The sequence below is a fragment of the Hypanus sabinus genome, chromosome 10 (genome assembly GCF_030144855.1).
Source record: "Hypanus sabinus isolate sHypSab1 chromosome 10, sHypSab1.hap1, whole genome shotgun sequence".
Taxonomy (NCBI): Eukaryota; Metazoa; Chordata; class Chondrichthyes; order Myliobatiformes; family Dasyatidae; genus Hypanus; species Hypanus sabinus.
The window spans coordinates 118,489,392-118,510,683 of NC_082715.1; the positions used below are offsets into that span (position 1 = coordinate 118,489,392).

Here is a 21,292-nt window from a genome sequence, read left to right on the forward strand (position 1 = left end):
CACAAAGAATTGAACTGAGACACGCAGATCTAGAATCCAGAACAAAGCTCAACAGGTAGAGCAGCATTTGTAGTGGAGATGGGAGTGGGAGTTATTCTTCTAGGTTGAAGCCAATAATCCACTGGCCTGTGTCAACTAGTAATATTGTCTATCTTTCCTCTCTACCGTTGGACCTTGTATAGAGTTTTGACCCAAAATGCTGACAATTCCTTTCCCTGCATAGGTGCTGCTCAACTTGCTGAGTTCCTCCAGCAAATTGTTACAATGAATTGAATTTCCAGCTTCGGTATCATTAAATGGTTCCTTATAGTAGAAACAAATTAATAGATGCTGCCAGAGGAAGTGTTTGAGGCAGATACAGCAAAAACTTAAGACAGATAGACATTTTCCTGGATAGGAAAGGTTCAGAAGGTTACGGGCCAAATGCTGGCTAATGGAACGAACTTGGATGAGACAGCTGTCTGAGCATGGGCCAGTTGGAATTAAGGGCTAGCTACCATGCTGTGTAATGCCAGAACTGCTGGGTGGCTCCAACAGTTACTGTCTTACCACAGATTTCCAACATCTGTGGTTATTTTGAATTCCATAATAATCAACTGTTGTACCTGACCACAAGGAGCTTGTACCTCTTGTTCAGACATGGCTCCTCAAGGCTCTACTGTCCCCCCAAACTTTTACTCCGACCTTGTCAGAGGTACAGCATGGAAAACAGCCATACAGCCCACAACGCCCACACTGACTGCGTATCCCTCATTAATTTCCATTTTCCTTCTCCTCACAATCCTATCAAAACCCTCCAATTTCTACCAGCTACCTACACACTCATGGTAATTTAAGGTGCCTGATTAACCATAGCACCTGCAGATAGCCCACATTGTCACAGGAAGTACTTACAAACTCCACAGAGACAGCACCTGCCGTCAGGATTGAACTCACATCTCTGGTTGTGTAAGACAGCGTACAATGTGCAGCCCTAGTTTCTGCCTTCATAGGCCTATCCAGGCACCTCCTGAAGAGTGCCAGTATCAAGTGATAGACATGGATAAACTTTTCAGTATAGCACAGCAATTTAATGGACTCCTTCATGAAGCTTCCTCCATTATATTCTGTGTGGTTACCAGTTCGCTTCAGATTAGAACAAGGATCTGCTCCTGTTACCATGACTGCAGGGAGGTGAAGGAGTACAAGCTGATGGGTGATAATTGAAACCAGGTAAGAAGTAAGATGGGTGGATGGGGGAGGTGTATGATGTAAGGAGCTAAGCTGGGAGCTGAAAAATGGAATGGGTAAAGAAATAAAGAAGGAATCTCTGATAGGTGAAGACATTGGACTATGAGAAGGAGGGAAGGCGGAGGGGATGGGCAGCTGAGAAGCGGCTAAGAGGGGAGTCAGAATGGGAAATATAGAAATGCAGAAAGAGAGAAGGGGGAAAATACCAGAGCTGTTGATGTTCATGCCATTGGTTTGCTGGGTACCCATAAATATGAAGTGTTACTCCTCCAATCTGAGTGTGGCCTCGTCATGACTATACTGGAGGCTATGGTCCAACAGGGGTGGCCCATTTTTTCTGGCAGGCGGAACAAAGGTCCACAAATCGACATCAGGTCTGACCAGTGCCGGGAGGCCACAGCTGGAGCACTGGATAGAGTAGACAACCCACACAGACTTTCAGGCGAAGTGTTAAAAAGGACTGTTTACACCCCTGAATGGTGGTGAGGGAGCTGCTGTGCAGGTGTTGCACGATAGGTGCCAGAAGGATAATCAGTGGGGATGAGTCATAGAGAGGGCGATCCCTGCAAAAACCAGAGAATAGGGTGGGGGTGTGGTGGAAGAAAGACGTATTTAGCTGTACGATCCCGTTGAAGATGGCGGAAGTCACAGAGATGGTGCCTTGGAGACAGAGGCCTGTGGGGTGATGGGCAAGGACAAGGGAGAAGTACCCCTATTATGGGGGCAGGAGGATGGAATGAGGGCAGATGTGCCGGAAATGGGATGCAGGTAAGGGCAGTTGGTGGTGGTGGAAGGGAAACCCCATTGTTTGAAGGAGGTTCTAAGTTGTTCTAGAACAGAGAGCCTCATCTTCCCAGAACCATTAAGTCATATCATGGAATAATGACTCAGCTGCAACATAGTATAGAGGTGGATGAATGGAAAGGACAAAGATTGTGTTGGGATTAAGCTGCTCTGTGAATTTAGTTTAATTACACTGGACAACAAAGATTTTGCTTCCTCAATACTTTTGGGTGTACCTTAAGGATTTTGGGCTGCTAATCATGAAAATCATTGTGATATTTCCCTATCATGCACCTTTTTAAAAAAAATAACTACATTTGTCATTTTAATTCATAATTCAAGTCAGAATAACTGATGTCAAGATTAAGGAAGACAATTTTGTTGGTCCACAAATCAAACAAGTCATTAATGACAGGCAATTCAAAGAACTTCTGGTGGGACTAGAGGAAAATCACTTGAAAGACATTGAAGTTGGAAAATTTCTTGGGAACTACAGAGCACCAAACTACATGCAGCTAAAAGCTGACAAAAATCATGAAGTGCAAACATGCCACTAAAGATTCATTTCTGCATTCCCATTTAGACTTCTTCCCTACAAATCCTGTGCTGTCCGTGACAAGCACGGTGAAAGTTTTCACCAGGACATTGCGATCATGGAGAAATGGTATCAGAACAACTGGAATGAATCAATGCTGGCTGATTAATGTTTGATGCTTAAGAAGCCTCAGACACTCAGTACAAATGAAAATCATCAACCAAACTTTTTTAGATTAGTTGAACACTTGTAAAACATCAGCACTGTTATGCAACTGAACGCATTATATTCAATAAAAGTTTTTTTTTCTTTCTCCAAATTCCTACATGATACAAGTAGTCTGAATTTATATGCTCAGCTTCAAGCAGTCCATGACAAACAACAAAAAAAACTGAGGAAGCAACACTTTTTAAAAAAAAATTGTCTAGTGTTATTTAACCTGGTGCTTTAGATAACCGGCGCAATCCAGCACAATAGATACTGCTGGGGAGGGGAGTGCTTAAGCCCATCATTTTGTGGATGCATTGATACATGTCAATGTAAAGAGGAAGTTACATTACAGAGCACTTTATTGCATTGAAGCACATGAAATAATGTACCATAGAATCAATCTGTTCACCCCAATCACTCTTTACCGGTCCAGATGTTCCACTCAAACCTCCACCCCACCCACAGTGATCAGCACAGCCCTCTGGATGAGGGATATTACAAGCAAATTCAACAGCACAATGTGGAGGCCAAAAAGGCCTTGTTCCCCACAGCACTTTTCAGTAGAGGGTAGAGGTGGGTTGTTTAGGAGAGGGGACTTGAGTTAGAAGATAGGTCCACCAGCTCACAGCTCAGTGGGGATGCCAGCGAGATCCAGGTCCTGATTATTGTTAAATTTGAAAGCCCTCTCTTTGTTTTCACAGTTTTATCACTAGTTTCCAGCACATCACAAAGCATTTTTTTATATATATAAAAAGCACAATCAAATGTCATCAACAAATCCAGTCTCTTACAGCCCCACATAAAAGCAATGTGATAACGTATCTTTTAGTTCAGCTGAAGGATGATTATTGGCCAAAACACTATGGGAAATAAATTGCTCTTTAATCAGGAAGTTCCATTAAGCTTCCTCTTACATCGGATGAGAGCAGTGGTTTCCTCAACTGGAAGACAGAACCTCTGACAGTGCAGTATTCACTCAGTGCTGCACCGAGCTATCAGCCCAGATGAAGTGCCTTCCTATATGTCAAGGCGGAATGTTGGTAAGAATTCAAGTGACGTCAACCTGGTATCCAGAAAATCTATCCTGCTTGCTTACTTTGGATCCAAATCCCCAGCCCTTAGGACTACTTCCGAGAAAAGGAAATAATGAAAAAAAAAACTTTTAACATTTGTGTATTCTTCCCAATTTTCTTCTTCCTATCTATTAAAATTACTACAAGGCAAACTCCTAGCGCAAAAGCTGTATGAGCGCTGGCTGTACTGCGCAGGTGAAGCATGCAGATCTCTACCTTCCACTGTGTGCTGTCTGACAACAAAGAAAGTTTTAAGATCTGTTGAGCCATCAGGTTCCTTACTGAAGGGTATCGGTATCATTGACAACGAGTCTGTGCTCATAAACACAGCACAGAAAACAGCACTCATGGTTCCAAGTCCATACCCATCAACAGCCATCCAATACGCTAATCTGGCATTAATCCCCTTTTGTTACAGTCACATAGAGTTGTACAGTACAGGAACAGGCCCTTTACTGCCCATGCCCCTTACACTAATGCCATTCACCCATAGTAGCTGTAATTGTCCCCAACTTCTCATCAGTTCCCTTCAGATTTTGCCGCTCACCTGCACAGTCAGGGTAACTTACAGTGGCCTATCAACCCACCAATCCCCACATCAAAATAAGCTGCAGAAAGTTGTAAAGTTAGTCAGCTCCATCCTGGGTTCTAGCCTCTGTAGTATCCAGGGCACCTTCAAGGAGTGATGCCTCCATCATTAAGGACGCCCATCACCCAGGTATTGCTTTGTTCTCATTGCTACCATGAAGGAGGTTCAGAAACCTGAAGGCACACTCTCAATGATTTAGGAACAGCTTCTTCCCCTCTGCCATCAGATTTCTGAATGGACATTGAACCATGAATATTACACCACTTTTTAATTTCTATTTTTGCACTACTTATTTAATATAAAGTATACATAGTCATGTATACTCACCCCCACGTATTATATTGTACTGCTGCCGTAAAGACAAAAAAAAATTCACAACATATGCCGGTGATATTCAACCCGATTCTGATCTTTGGGAAGGAGGAGGAATTTAGAGAACTTGTGGGAAACCTACGAATTCATGGAGGACATGTAAACTCCACACAGTCTGCACCAGAGGGCAGGATTGAACCCAGACCTCTGCCAAGTGGGCGATCCAGTGGGGCATCTGTGAAGCCAGCCTCTCAGTGCCAAAGATTCAGTGACTGTCATAAGTGGTTTATCACCCCAATGTGCAGGGGAAACAACCTCTTCTCGCTATGGTTAAGGAGGAGAGGGGGTGGAAGGGTGTATGGGATGGGTTGGGAGAGAGAGATTTGTCAGCATTCAGCTTACAGGGCAAGGGCAGCTTTAAACAACAACTGTACCAGCCAACCCCCAACAAAGACCTGGATGCAAGTCAGAGTTGAAGACCAGATTCCTACTTCAGAGAACCCACAACATAAAGTTACTATCAATTACACACACACACACACAAAGTACAGTCGACAGGCAGAGACCCCTCTATAAGTCACGTTTATGATCTTCAGTGATATTACTTGAAAATCAATCTCACCAGTTCATCTCACACAAACAATAGCCAGTTCAAAGAAAGCAGTGCAACACTGTTTCAGAACTGTGACCAGGTTGAACCTTGGTTTGACAAGTTCAGCATTCCGTTTCCCTGCTTTACTTTAATGTAATCATGTGTGACAATGATCTGTATGGATGGCATATAAAACAAGATTTCTCACTGTACCCCAGTGCATATGACAATAATAAACCAGGTACCAATCCAGTCACAGTTGTCCTGCCACCTAGTGGTGAAACACTAGTTAAAAAGGGTCAGCAGGCATCTCAACCAAGCTGAGAAAGATAATAAACCAAGATTGTACACAGACAGAATAGAGATGTAAATCTAATGGCAAAGTGGCAAAGGACTAACTGAACTCTAATCTCAGTAAGATATTTGCTCAGAATGGTCACGGAGAGTAAACCTCAAATAATCTAGCATACTCGAGACTTTGTTGGTGTGGACTAGCAGATTTTGAAGACCATTAGATGTTAATCCTGGTAGCACTTTTTTTTTTGCCCGTGTTATGCAGTTGGTGAGGTTAAAGAGGGTAGGAAGTTTACAAGAACTCAGGACCCTGTCTCCAGCCACAAATCTACCAACATTTTGGAATCCTGCTTGCTCAGCACTTCTGTTAGTTCCTGTCACACACCCAGCCCACAGTTCAGAGTCCAATCCTGGCTGCACCCATCCCCAGTCACAATCACAATCCAGATGAATGAATGAACCAGGAGCCGAACCATCAGGATTTCCAAATAACTGGATTATTCGAGTCTAAATAGTATTTGAGGGGTCGGTGGGGTTAAGAAATCTGTGGAATTGTTTAACAGTCAGTTGCTGAGAAGAAAATTTGATTTAGTCTGACTAGGTTAAGAAGGCCTATTGACAGTCATTCACTGGGTGGTTCTGATCAGACAGGTTGGAATCATTTCTCTCCCTCACCTTGCCGAGGGCTCTTGGAGCACATTCAACATCATACACACCCAACACCAAACTTGTGAACAAAAGGTGGAGTAGCTGTTCTCCACGTCTGACAAACTTATGGGTTCAGATTCTCAGGCACACTCACATTTTCACCTCCCCTATTATTGCCAGGTTAAGGTGATTGGGTGGCGAGTGTGGCCACTGATAAGTAAGCAAAAAGTTTCTGGAGTCCTGATGACAAACTTCATCCTCCTGTCAGCTGTGGGTCCATTACTGGGGCAGTACTAATATCAACACATATAATTACAACTTTTACTAATTACATAATTGTTACATTGGGTCTTCTTGCCATAATCAAGTCAATTAAAGGCACCAAGCTATTTCCTGTTACAGTAATCATCTTTGTAGTTCCCCCAGTACATTTTATTTGCCCATTGTCCCTCCATGCATTTGCCTCTTCTGTTGCTATTTGCTCTGTAACCTTGCTTTTTTTGTGCGTCCCAGCTTTCCCAGATTTGAAGCTCTTTGACTCAGCCGATCTTCTTCACTACGTGGATGAAATAACATGGAACACTGCCTTGGTCAAGTGGGTGAGGCTTAAAGTCACCGTACAGGGTGTGCTGGCATTTTCCATGGAAGGCATCCTTCAGGAGCTTGGTGAAGGCATCCACGCGGTGCGGGTAGTAGGAGAGCCGGAAGGTGCTGAGGAAGAGAAGCAGAACACAGTTCTGTGTGCACATGAAAAAAGCAACACTAAACGGCAGAGTTTGACTCCAAGTTCAAGTGTGAGAGATGAAGAAGGCACCTCAAAAGGAACAACACACACAAACTGCTGGAGGAACTCAGCCGGCCAGGCAGCATCTGTGGAGAAATGTACAGTTGATGCTTCAGGCTGAGACCCTTCAGCAGGACTGGAGAAAAGAAACTGAGAAGTAGATTTAAAAGGTGGGGGAAGGGAGAGAGAGAAAAAAAACAAGGTGATGGGTGAATCTAGGAGAGGGAGGAATGAAGTAAAGAGTTAGGAAGTTGTTTGGTAAAAGAGATACAAGGCTGGAGAAGGGGGATTCTGAGAGGAGAGAACAGAAGGCCATGGAAGAAAAGGTAGAAGGACCACCAGTGGGAGGCAATGGGCAGGCAAGAGATCAGGTGAGAGAGGGAAAAGGAGATGGGGAATAGTGAAGAAGGGTGGGGCATTACAGTAAGTTTGAGAAATCAATGTTCATGCCATCAGGTTGGAGACTACCCAGACTGTTGCTCCTCCAGCTCGAGTTGCAAAAGTCTCTCAAAAGGAGAGTCCAGAATGCAGAGGAACACTGGGAGTCCACATTGGTGGAATTGGAACAGGAGAACTTCTCTGTTATCAGGGAAAGATGCTCTTGACTTAACCTAGAAGACTGAGCCGAGATTAGCTAGTGTGATGGGACCACGAGGACACAGAGCAATGGACAACACTGGTACACCATATTTTAAAAAAGCGATGAATTCGTGGAATTCATTGGCACAAAGAACTGCAGAGGCCAAGTCACTAGGTGTTTTTAAGGTCAAGATTGATAGGTTCTTCATTGGTAAGGGGGTGAGAGATTACAGGGAGAAGGCAGAAGGATGGAGCAGAGAGAAAAAAAAACAACCATGATTGAATGGTGGAGAAAATTCAAAAGGGCCAAATGGGCTACTTCTATACTTCTGGTCTTGTGTTCAGAGTTCATTACTAATACAAAGACGGACGGAGTTTGGAAAACAGTGTGAGTGACATTTAATTACAGGAGGCTTCATGCAGGGCATGACTAGCAAACTAACACTTCAGGTTAGACAGCCTAGGAGCATTATAGATGAATGATAACTAATTGGAGCTGAAATAGCTGAGTGAGCAGTATGCACTGTGGAAAGTGACTGCAATGTGTATGTGATTCAGTAATTCCAGCAATCCCATGCATGATGTCACAGTACTTATCGATTTTAGCTCAGTACACTGTGGCTGAAGTGTGAGCAATGCATAGGCAAAGAATTTGTAACCTTAAAAGAGACAGCAGCGAAAAGAAATCAAACATCCATGGAAAAAACAAAATGCGAGTCAATATTCATTTCCATTTGGAGAACATTACCTAGGAGCTCCAAATAAAAAGCCGGAAGAAATGAACTGATCAGGCAGCATTCATGGAGGGAAATGGGCAGTCACCCTTTCTGATCAAGACGCTTCATCAGGACCAGAAAGAAAGGGGGGAATTTTTTTTTATATATATATATATATATTTACACCTGCTAATTACTTAGCTCACCTGATCCTTATTTAGCTCACTATATATATATATATATATATACACACACACATATATATACACATATATATATACATATATACACACACACACACACACACATATATATATAGTGGAGGGAAGGGGGTGGAGCAGGGTTGGCAGGTGATAGGAGGATCAGGTGAGGAAGTAATTAGCAGGTGAGGAGTGAAAAAGGAATGATGCAAGAAGCTAAGAGGTGATCGGTGGAAGTGACAAAGGGCTAAAGAAGATGGAATCTGATAGGCGAGGACAGTTGACAAAAGAATAAAGGGACGGAGGTGAGAAGTTAAGCCAAGTTAAGGGAGGAGTGCATAGAGGATGAAAAATCAAGAGGGCAGGAAATGAACAGAGACTGAGTGATGGGGGTTCTGGGGATAGAGAAAATAGGAAAGAGGAGAGGTTAGTGGAAGTTAGAGAAATTGATGTTCATGCTGTCGGTCTGGAGACTACCAAGGCATAATATGAAGCACTGTTGCTCTAAATCTGTGTCTAGTGTCACATTGGCAGTAGAATAAGGCATGGGTACACATGTCAGTGTGGAAATTGGAAGAGGAGTTGACCACCAGGAGATTCTGGATCATATGGCAGATGAAGCCAAGATGCTCAATGAAACAATTCTCCCAATGTACGTTGGGCCTCGCTGACATAGAGAAGGCAGCGGTGGAATGACTAGATGCAATAAATAACCCCAACGGATTCAGATGTGCAGTGCTTCCCCACCCGAAATGATTACTTACTGAATGGTGCCAAGGGAGATGGTGCAAGGGCAGGAATAACTATTGTTGCAATGCCTGGAGTGGGGGGGGGGGGGGAGAGCAGAAAGGGAAGGAAAGCTCTTGCTGGTGTGAGATGGTGAAAAAGTTGAAGAGAATGATGTGAGATATGGAGGCTATTAGGGTGGCAAATGAAGACTAGGTGAACTCCAGCCCTGTTGTGTCTGGCAAGGGTAGAATTGAGTGAACAGAAGCTATGTGAGTGAGAGCTACATTGCACAGAAGGGAATGATGGGAAGAGGTGTATCTGAGGTAACTGTGGAGTCAGTGGGTTTGTAGATTACAGTAGATAATGTGTCTCCTGAGATGGAGACAAAAACAACAAAAAAGAAAAGGAAGAGAGATGTCAGAGATACACCAAGTGAATTTGAGGGTAGGGTTGAGCTCTACAGAAGGGCATGTAGGAAATAGCACCAATGCAGTCATCAATGCAGCAGAGAACATGTAGGGGAGTGTTACTAGTGTCGGCTTGGCAGATGCATTGTTCAACATAGCCAATGAAAAGGGCAGGTTTAGCTGGGACCTTCTGAGTGCCCATGTCTGGAGAAAGTGGAAATAACCGAAAGAGAAGCTTTTGAGGACGTGCCAGTTTTGCCAGATGGAGGAGGATGGTGGTGGAGAGGAACTGGTTGAGTCTGTTATCCATAAAGAAGCAAAGAGCCCTGAGGCCTTCCTGATGGGGGATGGAGCTGTACAGAGACTGGACATCCATGATAAAAATGAGGCAGTTAGGGCTAGGGAACAGGAAGTGATGAAGAATATCTGAAGTGTCACGAATGTAGGTAAATAGAGACTAAACCAAGGGAGACAAGATGGAGTCAAGATAAGAAGATATGCATTTGGTATGGGAGGAGCAGACAGAAGCAATGTGCCTACTGGGGCAGTTAGATCTGTGAAACTCAAGTAGAAGGTGCAGTTGGGCAGTGCAGTGTTGGGAAGCAATGGCATTGGATGTGGAAGAGGGAGATCTCTGGGCTCTGTTTAAGAGGCAAGGAAGGAGAGATATCCTGGAGCTATCGTATAGACTCTGCAAGGTAGAGGTCAGTCTGCTCTCGACTGTGCTGAGGCTAGGATTGGTGCAGACAGAGTGAAGAACAGGCATTCAAAAGGGGGTGAGTTTGGAGAAGGTGAGGGGAGCAGTAGAGTCAAGAGAGTTATGTCCCATTGGCAGTTAGAGATGAAGAGATCCAGATGATAGCATGTTGGAAACAATGCATGATCATAAGTATTAAATCCAAGTTTGGGGGGCTTTCAATTAAGAAAGTATATGAACCACAATTATATATAGTCATTTTTGATAACTATAGAGCAAGATATGTGCAGTTACTTATATGAAATTTACTAGGGAGGTAACCTACTAAGATCAGTGTTAGCTGTAGATGGTGGCAGATGTTTAATTTAGTTACGCAAACACGAGGAAATCTGCAGATGCTGTTAATTCAAGCCACACACACAAAAGGCTGGAGGAACACAGCATGCCAGGTAGCATCTTATATAGTCGATATCTCAGCCCGAAACATTGACACTACTTCTTCCTATAGATGCTGCCTGACCTGCTGCATTCCACCAGCATTTTGTGTGTGTTGTTTAATTTAGTTGACAGATTGTTATTGCACAGCATGTGATTTCATACCTGTTGATTTATGAATGGTGAATATCTGAACTTGGACACAATTAGCTATTAGTATAATTTCACATGTGATACTAATAGTAATATGTAATATGAGAATAATTGTTATTGTAGGAAAACAGAATGCAATGTACAATATATACACTTAGTGGCCACTTTGTTAGTACAAGAGTGGAGCCCATTCTGTTCTTCTGCTGCTGAAGCCCATCCACATCAAGGTTTGATGCTCTGTGCACTCAGAGATACTCGTCTGCACACTATTTTTGTAACACGTGGTTACTTCAGTTAGTGTTGTCTTCCGGTCAGCTTAAAGTAGTCTGGCCATTCTTCTCTGACCTCTCTCATTAACAAAGCATTTCACTTATCAGAACTGCCACTGACTAGCTGTTTCTGTTTTCTGCACCATTTTCTGTAAACTCAAGAGACTGTTGTTCATGAAAATGCAGGAGATCAAGTTTCGGAAATACTCAAACCACCCTGTCTGGCACCATCATTACACTGTCAATGTGACTTGGATAAGATTTTTTTCCCCATTTTGATATTTGAGCTGAATAATGACTGAACTTCTTGACCATGTCTGCATGCTTTTATGCATTGAGTTGCTGCCACATGATTAGCTGATTAGGTATTTGCATTAACGAGCAGTTATAGTGTACCTAATAAAATGGCCACTGAGTGTGTATTTAAGAATTACATGTGGTGTCACCTTTGATAGAGTTTTGTTTCAAACATTATTGTCATTTGAATGCTGTTTGCCTTTGGTCACAGATATTTGTTTAATGACTCATTCCTTGTCTTGTTCACCAGCATAAAAAAGCAGCCCATGGACACCACAAAAAGCTTTGAGTTAACCAGTCACAGCAGTGAAGTTAAGGTGGAGGTCTAACTGAATTATAATCAGGTTGAAGGAGGTGCTACCACCAAAGGTATGGGATCCATCATGCATCAACAGAAAGGATGGAGAGGTGATCAGCGACTGGTTGTTCATCCATTCTCATTCAGGCTCCGGACAAGAAGCCAACTGGAGCAGTCCTGAGAACAGAGAGAGGGGTGGAGCACAAACCTTACACTGATATCCTCCGGGGTGAAATGGCGAGGTACAGGGGCGAGGAAAATTGCATCAGTGTCATTTATGGGCCAGCCAAACCACTGAATTTTGGCAGTGGATGCAGGGAGAGATAAAGAGCTCAGATCTTTCACTCAGTCTTCCCTTAGTTTCACGGAAGGATACATTATTGACTTTCTGCTAAGTTTTTGCCAGCCAATAGACATGCTTCACTCAGTGAAAATACTACATGCCAGCTAAGAATTGCCCATTGATCATTGACACAAGAACAGTAAAGAATGCTGAACTGCTGCATTACATTGGATTAATATGATGTGCATTCTCAAAACTGAATTTTAATGTTCATCGTCCGCTCCCGTTCCCCTGCACATTCCTACCTCACGTCTGCCTGCTTTTCCTGGTCCTTATTTGGGACATGAACGGTGTAATCCAACGTTATCATGTGAGGCTTGTTGTTTACATAGAGCACAGAAGTGCTAATGTCTCTGGTCAGGTCACTCTGGAAGACAAAGTTGCAGATTTTCCCACGTTAAAATGGTGATTGCATTTCAGAGGAATGGTGGTTTCCCATAGTAATGATCCTTCCTGCACACGCTAAGAGATTCAGGAATGGAGGAAGATTTGAATGGAGTGTTAAATAGTTGAGTTTATTCAAATCATTTGCCCATGTAGAAGTACAATGAAAAACTTACTTGCAGCAGCACCACAGGCAATAGCTTGAAGGGACGAACATACAAGGTAGTACGGAGCAGGTGGAGGAAGTGGGGCATCATATTGCTCTTGCATTGTTGGCAAGGACTTGGTGTGTTGAGTGGGCTTGTTCTGTATTGAAACCACTCAATAATATACTTTGTGAAGCTGACGTCAAAAGAACAATGGATATGAATTCTATTGGAGCATTGTGCCTTGTGCTTGGATTTACCTTTTCTTAGGTTGACAAGAGTTCACAAAATGGGCTGAAAAGATGCCTGGTGTGGCATTAGGGTGATTTTCTACTGAGCAGCAATATAAACAATGCCTGCACAGTCGCCGACGTGGCTCTGTGATAATGTGGCTACCAGCACCAGTCGTGGAAGATCATTGTTCCAAAGGGGGTTGCAATCAATTGATTGTAGACCAAGGCCTGAGTGAGGATGGACATGACTCAACTCACCCTACACATACTGTGGGATGGACTCCTTGTCTAAGCCCAAGGCAATTGATCACTTGAAGAATGATCCACTATTCACTTCTATCACACCTCATCTCTGCTTTAACTCCATCCATCCATTTTGACTCTTCAGCTTTGAACATTTTTCTCTGAAACATTCAGAGACAAATAAACTCTTCTTGAGTTTCAAGCTGGGTACAGGTATTGATTATAACACCTAGGTGACAAACTCTGCCATCTTCTTCAGGGATGATACCTGTACCAAGCTTGAAGCCCGAGAAGAGTTTATTCGTCATATATGCCAGGAAAGCACTCAATCCTTTTTCACTCATGAGCTTGTTTGCATTGCTCATGAGTAAACTGAAAAACAAGGCTCAACTCTTCCCTCAGAAGACACAAAAGCTTGAAAGCATGGACAGACTCCAGGATGGCTTCAATGTCACTATTACCAGATTCTTGAACAGAGCTCAACTTCTGATAAAATGAAGATGATTTCTTGATCTCCCAATGTATTGCCTAGTGCTCTTTACACTGTATGTCTTCATGCACATTCTCTGTGACTGTAACACTATATTCTAAATTCTTTTTCTAATTTCACAAATCAGAATACACTCCTCTCAGCAGGCACAGTTGCTCCATCCACATACCCTACTCCCTCTTCCACTGCGGCACCATCATTGACATTCACCCTGCAGACAGTGCAGAGCAGATAATCCTGCTGATGGAAGGTTGTGGTCCTTTTAGCAAATCAAAATAAATTTTTAAAAAATAATGAAATAGATATACACATTTTTTTGATCTTCCAAGACGACTACAACCCTGTCATCGGGTTTGGAGACTTGCGTGCCTCAAAGGCCTAGAAAGTATGTTAGCTGGAGTCAGTGCTTTATGCTTTGGCTCTTGGTAGGGTCACCCATGCCAAACAGGTCAAAGGGTAAAGGACAGACTAAGAGTGGTCCACTGGTCCTCCAGATTCAGGGGTTCAGCTCAGGGCTAACAACCCTAACCGGTGAAACAAAATTGTTACATAAACAGCAATAAAGAACCTTTTCACATTTGAGTGTGACGGTACACCTGAGTCTCCACCAGGGACTTGCATGACAGCAGTGAAAGCTGAAAGGAAGCTTGTGACATGAAGGAAGCCCTGATAACTGCCACAGATAGAGGACCTTCATTGCTGCCCTAAGTACCAGTGGCATAACAGGCAATAAGTATACGCACTTTGATAATAAATTTACTTAGAAGCATGTGAAAGAGAATAGCTTGCTGCAAGGAGATCAAGGGATAACGAGACTACTGGGATTGCTCTAAAAGCCAGCATTTAATTGACAGACCCAATGTCTTCTTTCTATGGTATACAAAAAAAAAGGGTTCAAAGTAAAAAGGTTCGAGGTAAATTTATTATCAAAGTACATATATGCCACTATATACAACACTGAGGTTCATTTTCTTGAAGGGCAAAGAAGTATTGTACGTAGTCCACAAAACATCAGTGTTTCACTGGCGCTATCTTCCATCAACACAGCCACCAGCACCACTCAACCCCCACTCCCGTCCCACCCTTCAAGCATTAAATCTCTAAAGTCGGGTAATGGATTGTAACAAATTTAACCTTTATCCACCCACTGAGAGAAAGAAATCTGAGGAGGCTGGCCATTTGCAAGGGACTGGAGCTTGATAAGTACAGCACCTCAGGTGGATGAGACCATCACGCAACGGTGGACAAAGTGGCCACCCACCCCAAAGTCACTCTACCACAACTGTAGTCTGGAATCTTCCAGCTATACCTACTAATACAATTCCTTTGTCATCACTACATGTCAGTTGACTTGATCAACTGCAGTCACCAGTTGAGCCATTCCACCACCATTATGACACCTTAGCCTGCAGCTTTCAAACAAAAGAAACCAAATTTGTCTTTGCAAGGTAGCTAAAGAGATCACCTACTCCCCAGTCCCTTAAGTATTGTTATCTTGAGCAGGAGGTGGTGGTGGTGTGAGAGCAGATTGGAGAGAATAATAACGTTGATGCTGATGATGGTCCTGATAATGGTGTAGATTATTTTGATAATGGCCTTGATAATGATGATGATATTATTTTGATAATGGCCTTGATAATGATGATGATCCTGCTGATGTGGATTATGGACCTAGAGACACCCTGCAGCATCAGAGACTGCTACTGTGAGCAATGAAGTTAAAGGGCTGTGAGAAAGTCTAGTCACCAACAGGCTGAAGTCTGGCACTGGACCAAGGCGAACTGTTGCAGGGCTCAATGGAAGGGAAGTTTGGGCACCTGTAATGCCCCAGAATGATCAGTTGAAAATTATCTTTTGGTGACAATGATACAGTTACAAGGAGAGAGATGTGTTTTCTCCCTTGGAGCATAGGAGGCTGAAAGGAGACCTTAGAGGTATATAAAATCACAAGGGGCTTACACAAGTTGTGTTCACAAGTCTCTTTTACTAGGGGTAGGGAAACTTACAGCTGGAAGGCATCGATTTCAGGAGAGAGAGGAAAAGTACAAAAGTATCTTCGGATCCTCTCACATTTAATGGTACATCCAATAGGCTGACAGAGGTAGGTAATATTGTAAAACACAAACCATTTTTGGAGATACTGATCTCAGAAAGTTTTAGAGAGATACGAACAAAATGCAGGTATATGGGGCTAACTCAGACAGACAGCTTGGTTAGCAAGGACTGTATAAATCTATGACTATGACTCTGTTCTCCCAATATGCAATTTGTAGATGAATAGAAAGCTTTTGGGGTGTTGCTAGATGAGTCACTCTCTACAGAATACCCAGCCTCTCACTTGCTCTTACAGCCGCACGATTGATGCAGTTGGTCCAGGCGAGTTTCGGGTGAATGACCACTGCCAGGATGTTGGTAGAGTTCTTGGTGATAGTAATGCCACTGAATATCAAGGGCAAGTGGTTAGTCTCTCTGCTCTTGAGGAACATCACTGAGTAATTTAAACATTACCTTCTGCCCATCCACCTGGCTGAATGTCATTTCTGTAACAATTTTATCATAAGGCCAGACCAATAAGGCCAAGTCCTCCCAATGTGACATTGTCTGACTCACGGATCTCAAAGTCCACACTGAAATGTGAGGGCTTTGTCATAGGAATCAGAATACTACCTTTCTGCTATCTGTCCTGTAGCTGACTTGGAAGTGTACTATCTTTACCATGGGCACTTCCATTGAGAATGCATTCTTATTTTTGGCTTCAAGACTTCAAATTCCGATGAGAAAGATCCTAACCCACCCCCCTCCCCCCAGTACACTCCTGAATTGAATCTGATAGTCCAGTGATCCAAAGGGATAAAATCCAACAATGCAAAGAAGAGAGAGAGGAATGTCACAGAGACGTGGTGTAACTAGTAGAGCTGCTGCCTCCATGCTGGAGCCCATCTCAGCTGCTGTGTAAAACCTGTGGGTTCTCCTTGTGTCTAGGGGGTTGTTCTGGGTTTTCCTCCCACATCCAAACCATGGAAGGGTTGTTCAAGTTAAATCGATCACTATAGATTGTAGAGTAATAGCAGAATCAGGGGAGAATGCATGAAGAGCTGTGGTTCTGGCTCACCTCATAACATTTGTTACACTGCTCTTCCATTCAATGGGACCCCTTTTCTTTCACTGGGTCCCCACTTTCCACATTCCCTCTAACACCACAGGATCCCACTTACTATGCTTTCAGTTTGTGCAGAACCTAGTCCCCATGCCCCTGCCCATTCTTGACTCATTATGGCTAGGGTTCCCAGCCATTTTTAAAATGCCATGGAACCCTACCATTTACCGAGGAATCAATAAACCCCAGGTTGGGAACCCCTGCACTACAGCTTCCAATCCAGCACTCTCGTTACCTGGTTTACTGGAAAATCTATCATACTTTTTTAAAAAACAGTAGTGAAGTAAAGATATTCATGGAAGTAACATGTAGGGTTTTACTACGTTGCTTGAATTTTAACTCCCCATTTTCCGTGATGGGATTTCTCCAACTATATCTCTGATTATTAACCCAGCACCTTAACCACTACATTGCCAAATCTACTGCGTATTACAGTATGTTCAAGAAGTGCCCACAGAATGAAATTGGATAACTCGAGGTCATGCAGCCTTTGGTCAAGATGATTTGGAATATCTAATTAACAATAGTTAATTAACAGCTGATTAGTTTTAAGGACAAGTGAATGAGTTCATTGAACTCTGAGGAAAATAAAAAAGATCACAGAAGGATTAGAGTAAAAATAGGTGCTTAATGGTCAGTCTGGGCTCAGTGGGCTGAAGGGCCTGTTTCTGTGTTGAACCCTAGTGATTTTAGTTCTAAAATAGTGGTGGCTTCACCTATGCTCACTCTTAGAGGGGGCATGGAGCCACCATTGCATTATACAGATACAATTGCCAAATGTTACCAGAAATGTTAAAAAAAAATCCAAAACAATTTTGGATTGAACACACTCAGAAAAAGTCAATTGTTACATGCTCCAATTCTACTGATGTACCTTGTAGTAAATATTTTTGCCCTTCGGAGCCTGGCCGGTTTCCAGGATGGCATCGTAGTTCCGATGGTCAATGATTAATATTCCACCAGGTTTCACCATGCTGGCAATATTACTTAGAGCCAACTTCTGATCACTCTGGTCACCTGCAGCAGTTCAAGAAAATAACAACGGTTCCAACTCGACATTTGCAGGTTAGCAAGGGAGCAATGGGATGGGATGTGCTGGGAGGCAAGATCCCAGACAGCACCCACACCATCCATTTCCGCTTTTAAATTCAATGGGATTAGTTGACTTTTCAGCCACTTTGGCACAAAGGCTTGTTTCCTCACATAAAAAGAGACACGTGTAAAACCCACACCAAGCATCACCAGTGAAGGACTTGCCACGTTTAGCCCATCATCCTAGCTATGTACTTTTCAAAATGATTTTAAAAGTTGTTAACCTATTCCTAATGCACCTTTCTTCATCTCTTTCCAAATCACTCTCTGATCCATTGGTGATACTTCATCAATCCTCACTAAAAGCTTCCTGACCCATCCCTCTCCAATGCTGTTCAATTTCTCCTCCGACTTCATTTTGACTGCAACTACCTCCTGACTCCTCCAAGTGGCATATCCTGTTCCAAAGTTCTCACATTTCTAGTCTCACATTAGAACCTGCCACCAAATCTTTGGCCACACAAGAATCAAAGAAGTCACATTAAATTTTACCTTTGAAGTCTGGCAAATGTGCAAATGAATTCCCCAAACAAATCACGGCATCAAACCCATCACCTGGTTTTGGGATGTCCGAGGGCAAGGTCAGCCAATTGGCTTCTTCGATTACTGTGAAGCAAAGCATGCTGGTTAATGGGCTGAAGGAGTGGGGACCATCAGAACTAAGTCATACGAGGGCAAGACCCAAAAGTGGTCAATGTGTCGTCTTTTCAAAGAAACATGAAAAGAGAAGAATGATCAATTAACTTGCAAAAATGAAACTGGATTGCTTTTGCAGAGGGGGAAAAAAAAAACTCAAAGTGAAGATAATTCAAATAAAGAAAGGAGAATGCTGGAAGTGCTCAGCAATATCCACAGAACAAGAAGCAGAGTTAATACTTCAAGTCAACACTCTTTCATCGGAATTGAGAAAAGTTAGAAATCAAACTGGTTTCAAATTGCTGAGAACGGGAAGTGGCTGGAGAGAGCAAAGTAAATGGCTGCATTAGGATGCAGAGCTAGGGGAACTGACACAAGAGTCCACTTCTGAACAATGGCCATCAACTTGAAATACTAACTCAGTTTCTCTCATCACTGATGCTACAGAACTTGCTAATTATTTCAGCTTTTCTCTCAGATTTTGTTTTTGTTTTGCTTTTCAAACTGATAATTTGGTTTACTTTGCATTGTTGCTACAGTGATAACTATGACCAGGATACCATATTACAGTCATATTGGAAGAACCTACCACAAAAGTCCAACAAATGTCTTCGAATAGTCATGGTAAATGGGAGGGCAGACTACATTACATTCATGTAAAATTACCAAGAACAAATAAAGTAAAGCACATTTGTAATAGCACACATTTAAGATAACTGGCAAACCCAATAACATAACTTAAGTATTTAGTGCTATTAATATTTGGGATATATGGAGAAAGGAGTTTCAGTCAAACACCAATTGGATAAAATTTTCAAGGGAGAAAACATTTGCAGGGACATAGGGAAGGAGCAGGGCTGTGAGGCTGAATTAATTTCTGAAAAACCAGTGGATAAAGCCAGCTCTACTTTGTGCTATATGCTCCTGTATATACCATAATGGCATAGTTGGTGCTATTCAGAGCAAGCAATTGTTCATTATTCTATTAGAGACTATCCAAACCTTTGATTAGATCCCCATTTACAATCACTCCCAGGAACCTATTATTCTATGTATAAACCATCTGAACTCCTCAAATAGATTCCAGTTTGTAATCACTCCCAGGAGTTCATTACTCCAAGTATGAACCCCTCCCCTGAACTCCGCAATTAGATCTTAATCTGTGTCACTCATGTATCCATTATTCCATACATAAACCATCTGAATCCCTGCACTAGATCCCAGTCTCCAATTACATTCAGACTTGCAGTTTTTGACTAATTTGTGGACATCACTGGATAGGCCAGCATTTATTGCCCCTCCATATGTGCCCCACAGAAGGTGGTAAGGAGTTGCTTCTTTATTATGCACTGCCAGTGCTCCTACAATGCTTTGGGTAGAGTTCACTAACATTACTTTTCCACGTGATAACAGAGTGCAGCGTTAACATGTAGGAGAGCCTAAATATCAGATTAGGCAATGAGTAATGAGTGCTTGGGAAGGACCACCTCCAACACGAGTGAGCATCTAAACACTTAATCTTAATACTCAGTGCTATTACCATTGCGGAGTCCTCAACCTCCAATCATCTGGGAACCAGAAACTCAGCTGGATCAGACACATTAATATCGAAGCTACTAAAGATGGGCCTCTTGTAGTAACTTACCTCCAGGCGTGAGGCTGGAGTGTGATGGAATAATTTAACTTGTTTCAGATGAGTGCAGCTCCAGCAACTTTCAGCACATTCAAAACCATCCAGTCCACTTGACTGACACCCCATCCACCACCCCAAATATTCGTTTCCCTCACCGCTGGTGCATGGTGCTGGCAGGGTGTATGATCTACAAAACTGCACTGCATTCATTCATCCAGGCTACTGTGACAACACCTCCCGAACCTGTGACCTTTGCCACCAAGAAAGATGAGGACAACTGATGCATCGGAACACCGCTAACTGCAGGTTCTTTCCAGGCTGCTGATTTGGGATATACATCATTGGGCTGCGAGCTGGAACTCCTCCTCCCATGCAGACTAAGAAGCCCATCAAGCTGGTCACATTTGACCTATATCCCTCTATACCTTTCCTATTATATATTTGGCCAAATGTCTTTAAAATACTGTTATTGTACTTGCCGCAACCATTTTCTCAGAAGTTTATTCTATATATGCACTACACTCCGCATGACGAAAGAGTTCCCCAAGTCCTTTTTTAAAAACTTTCTTCTCTCAACATAAACCTATGCTTTCTGGTTTTATATTCCCTTTGCCTAGAGCAAAAAAGTATGAAGGTTCATCCCACTTTCGTCCCTTATGATGTTATACACTTTTATAACATCACTCTTCAGACTCCTAAATTCCAGGGAATTAACTGCCCAAACGCTCCCCATCCTTCCTGTGATAGGGCATCTTTGCAAAATATTTACCCCAATTATCAAATGCTGCTTCTTTCCGTCGGTTCCATCGCTCTTTCAAGGCGTATTTCAGCATCTTGTCACTGGCATCTGTACTCACGAGGGTGAAGCCCTCCTCCAGTAGCATGATGGAATCCACTCTGTCAAGGTGAAGAACAAAGAGATTAGAGGGCCCACTCTCTGTGGCAAAAGGCCAAGAACAAGCCTGGCAAGGACGAATAGGCTTCTTAGAAAGACAAACACTAGACTCTGACTTTTTGAGAGCAGGTACACATCCTTAACCCAACGAGGCACACTAGAGGGTTTAAACAGAGTCCTTCATAAACTTCAGGACATCCCATGAGACTG

The 21,292-nt window shown here is 42.8% G+C and overlaps 1 protein-coding gene across 1 annotated transcript in view; it reads right to left on the reverse strand.

Annotated features, from left to right (window-relative positions):
* Window positions 1–2,978: 2,978 nt before the first annotated feature.
* The window catches only part of gnmt (glycine N-methyltransferase), a 39,389-nt gene continuing 21,075 nt past the window's right edge, over window positions 2,979–21,292 (reverse strand). The window contains exons 2-6 of the mRNA XM_059982789.1: window positions 20,957–21,084; window positions 18,411–18,524; window positions 17,701–17,843; window positions 12,419–12,540; window positions 2,979–6,977 (exon numbers count right to left, since the gene is read on the reverse strand). Coding sequence (XP_059838772.1) covers window positions 6,806–6,977; window positions 12,419–12,540; window positions 17,701–17,843; window positions 18,411–18,524; window positions 20,957–21,084 — 679 coding nt within the window. The 3' untranslated portion in view covers window positions 2,979–6,805. The remainder of the gene's footprint in view (window positions 6,978–12,418; window positions 12,541–17,700; window positions 17,844–18,410; window positions 18,525–20,956; window positions 21,085–21,292) is intronic.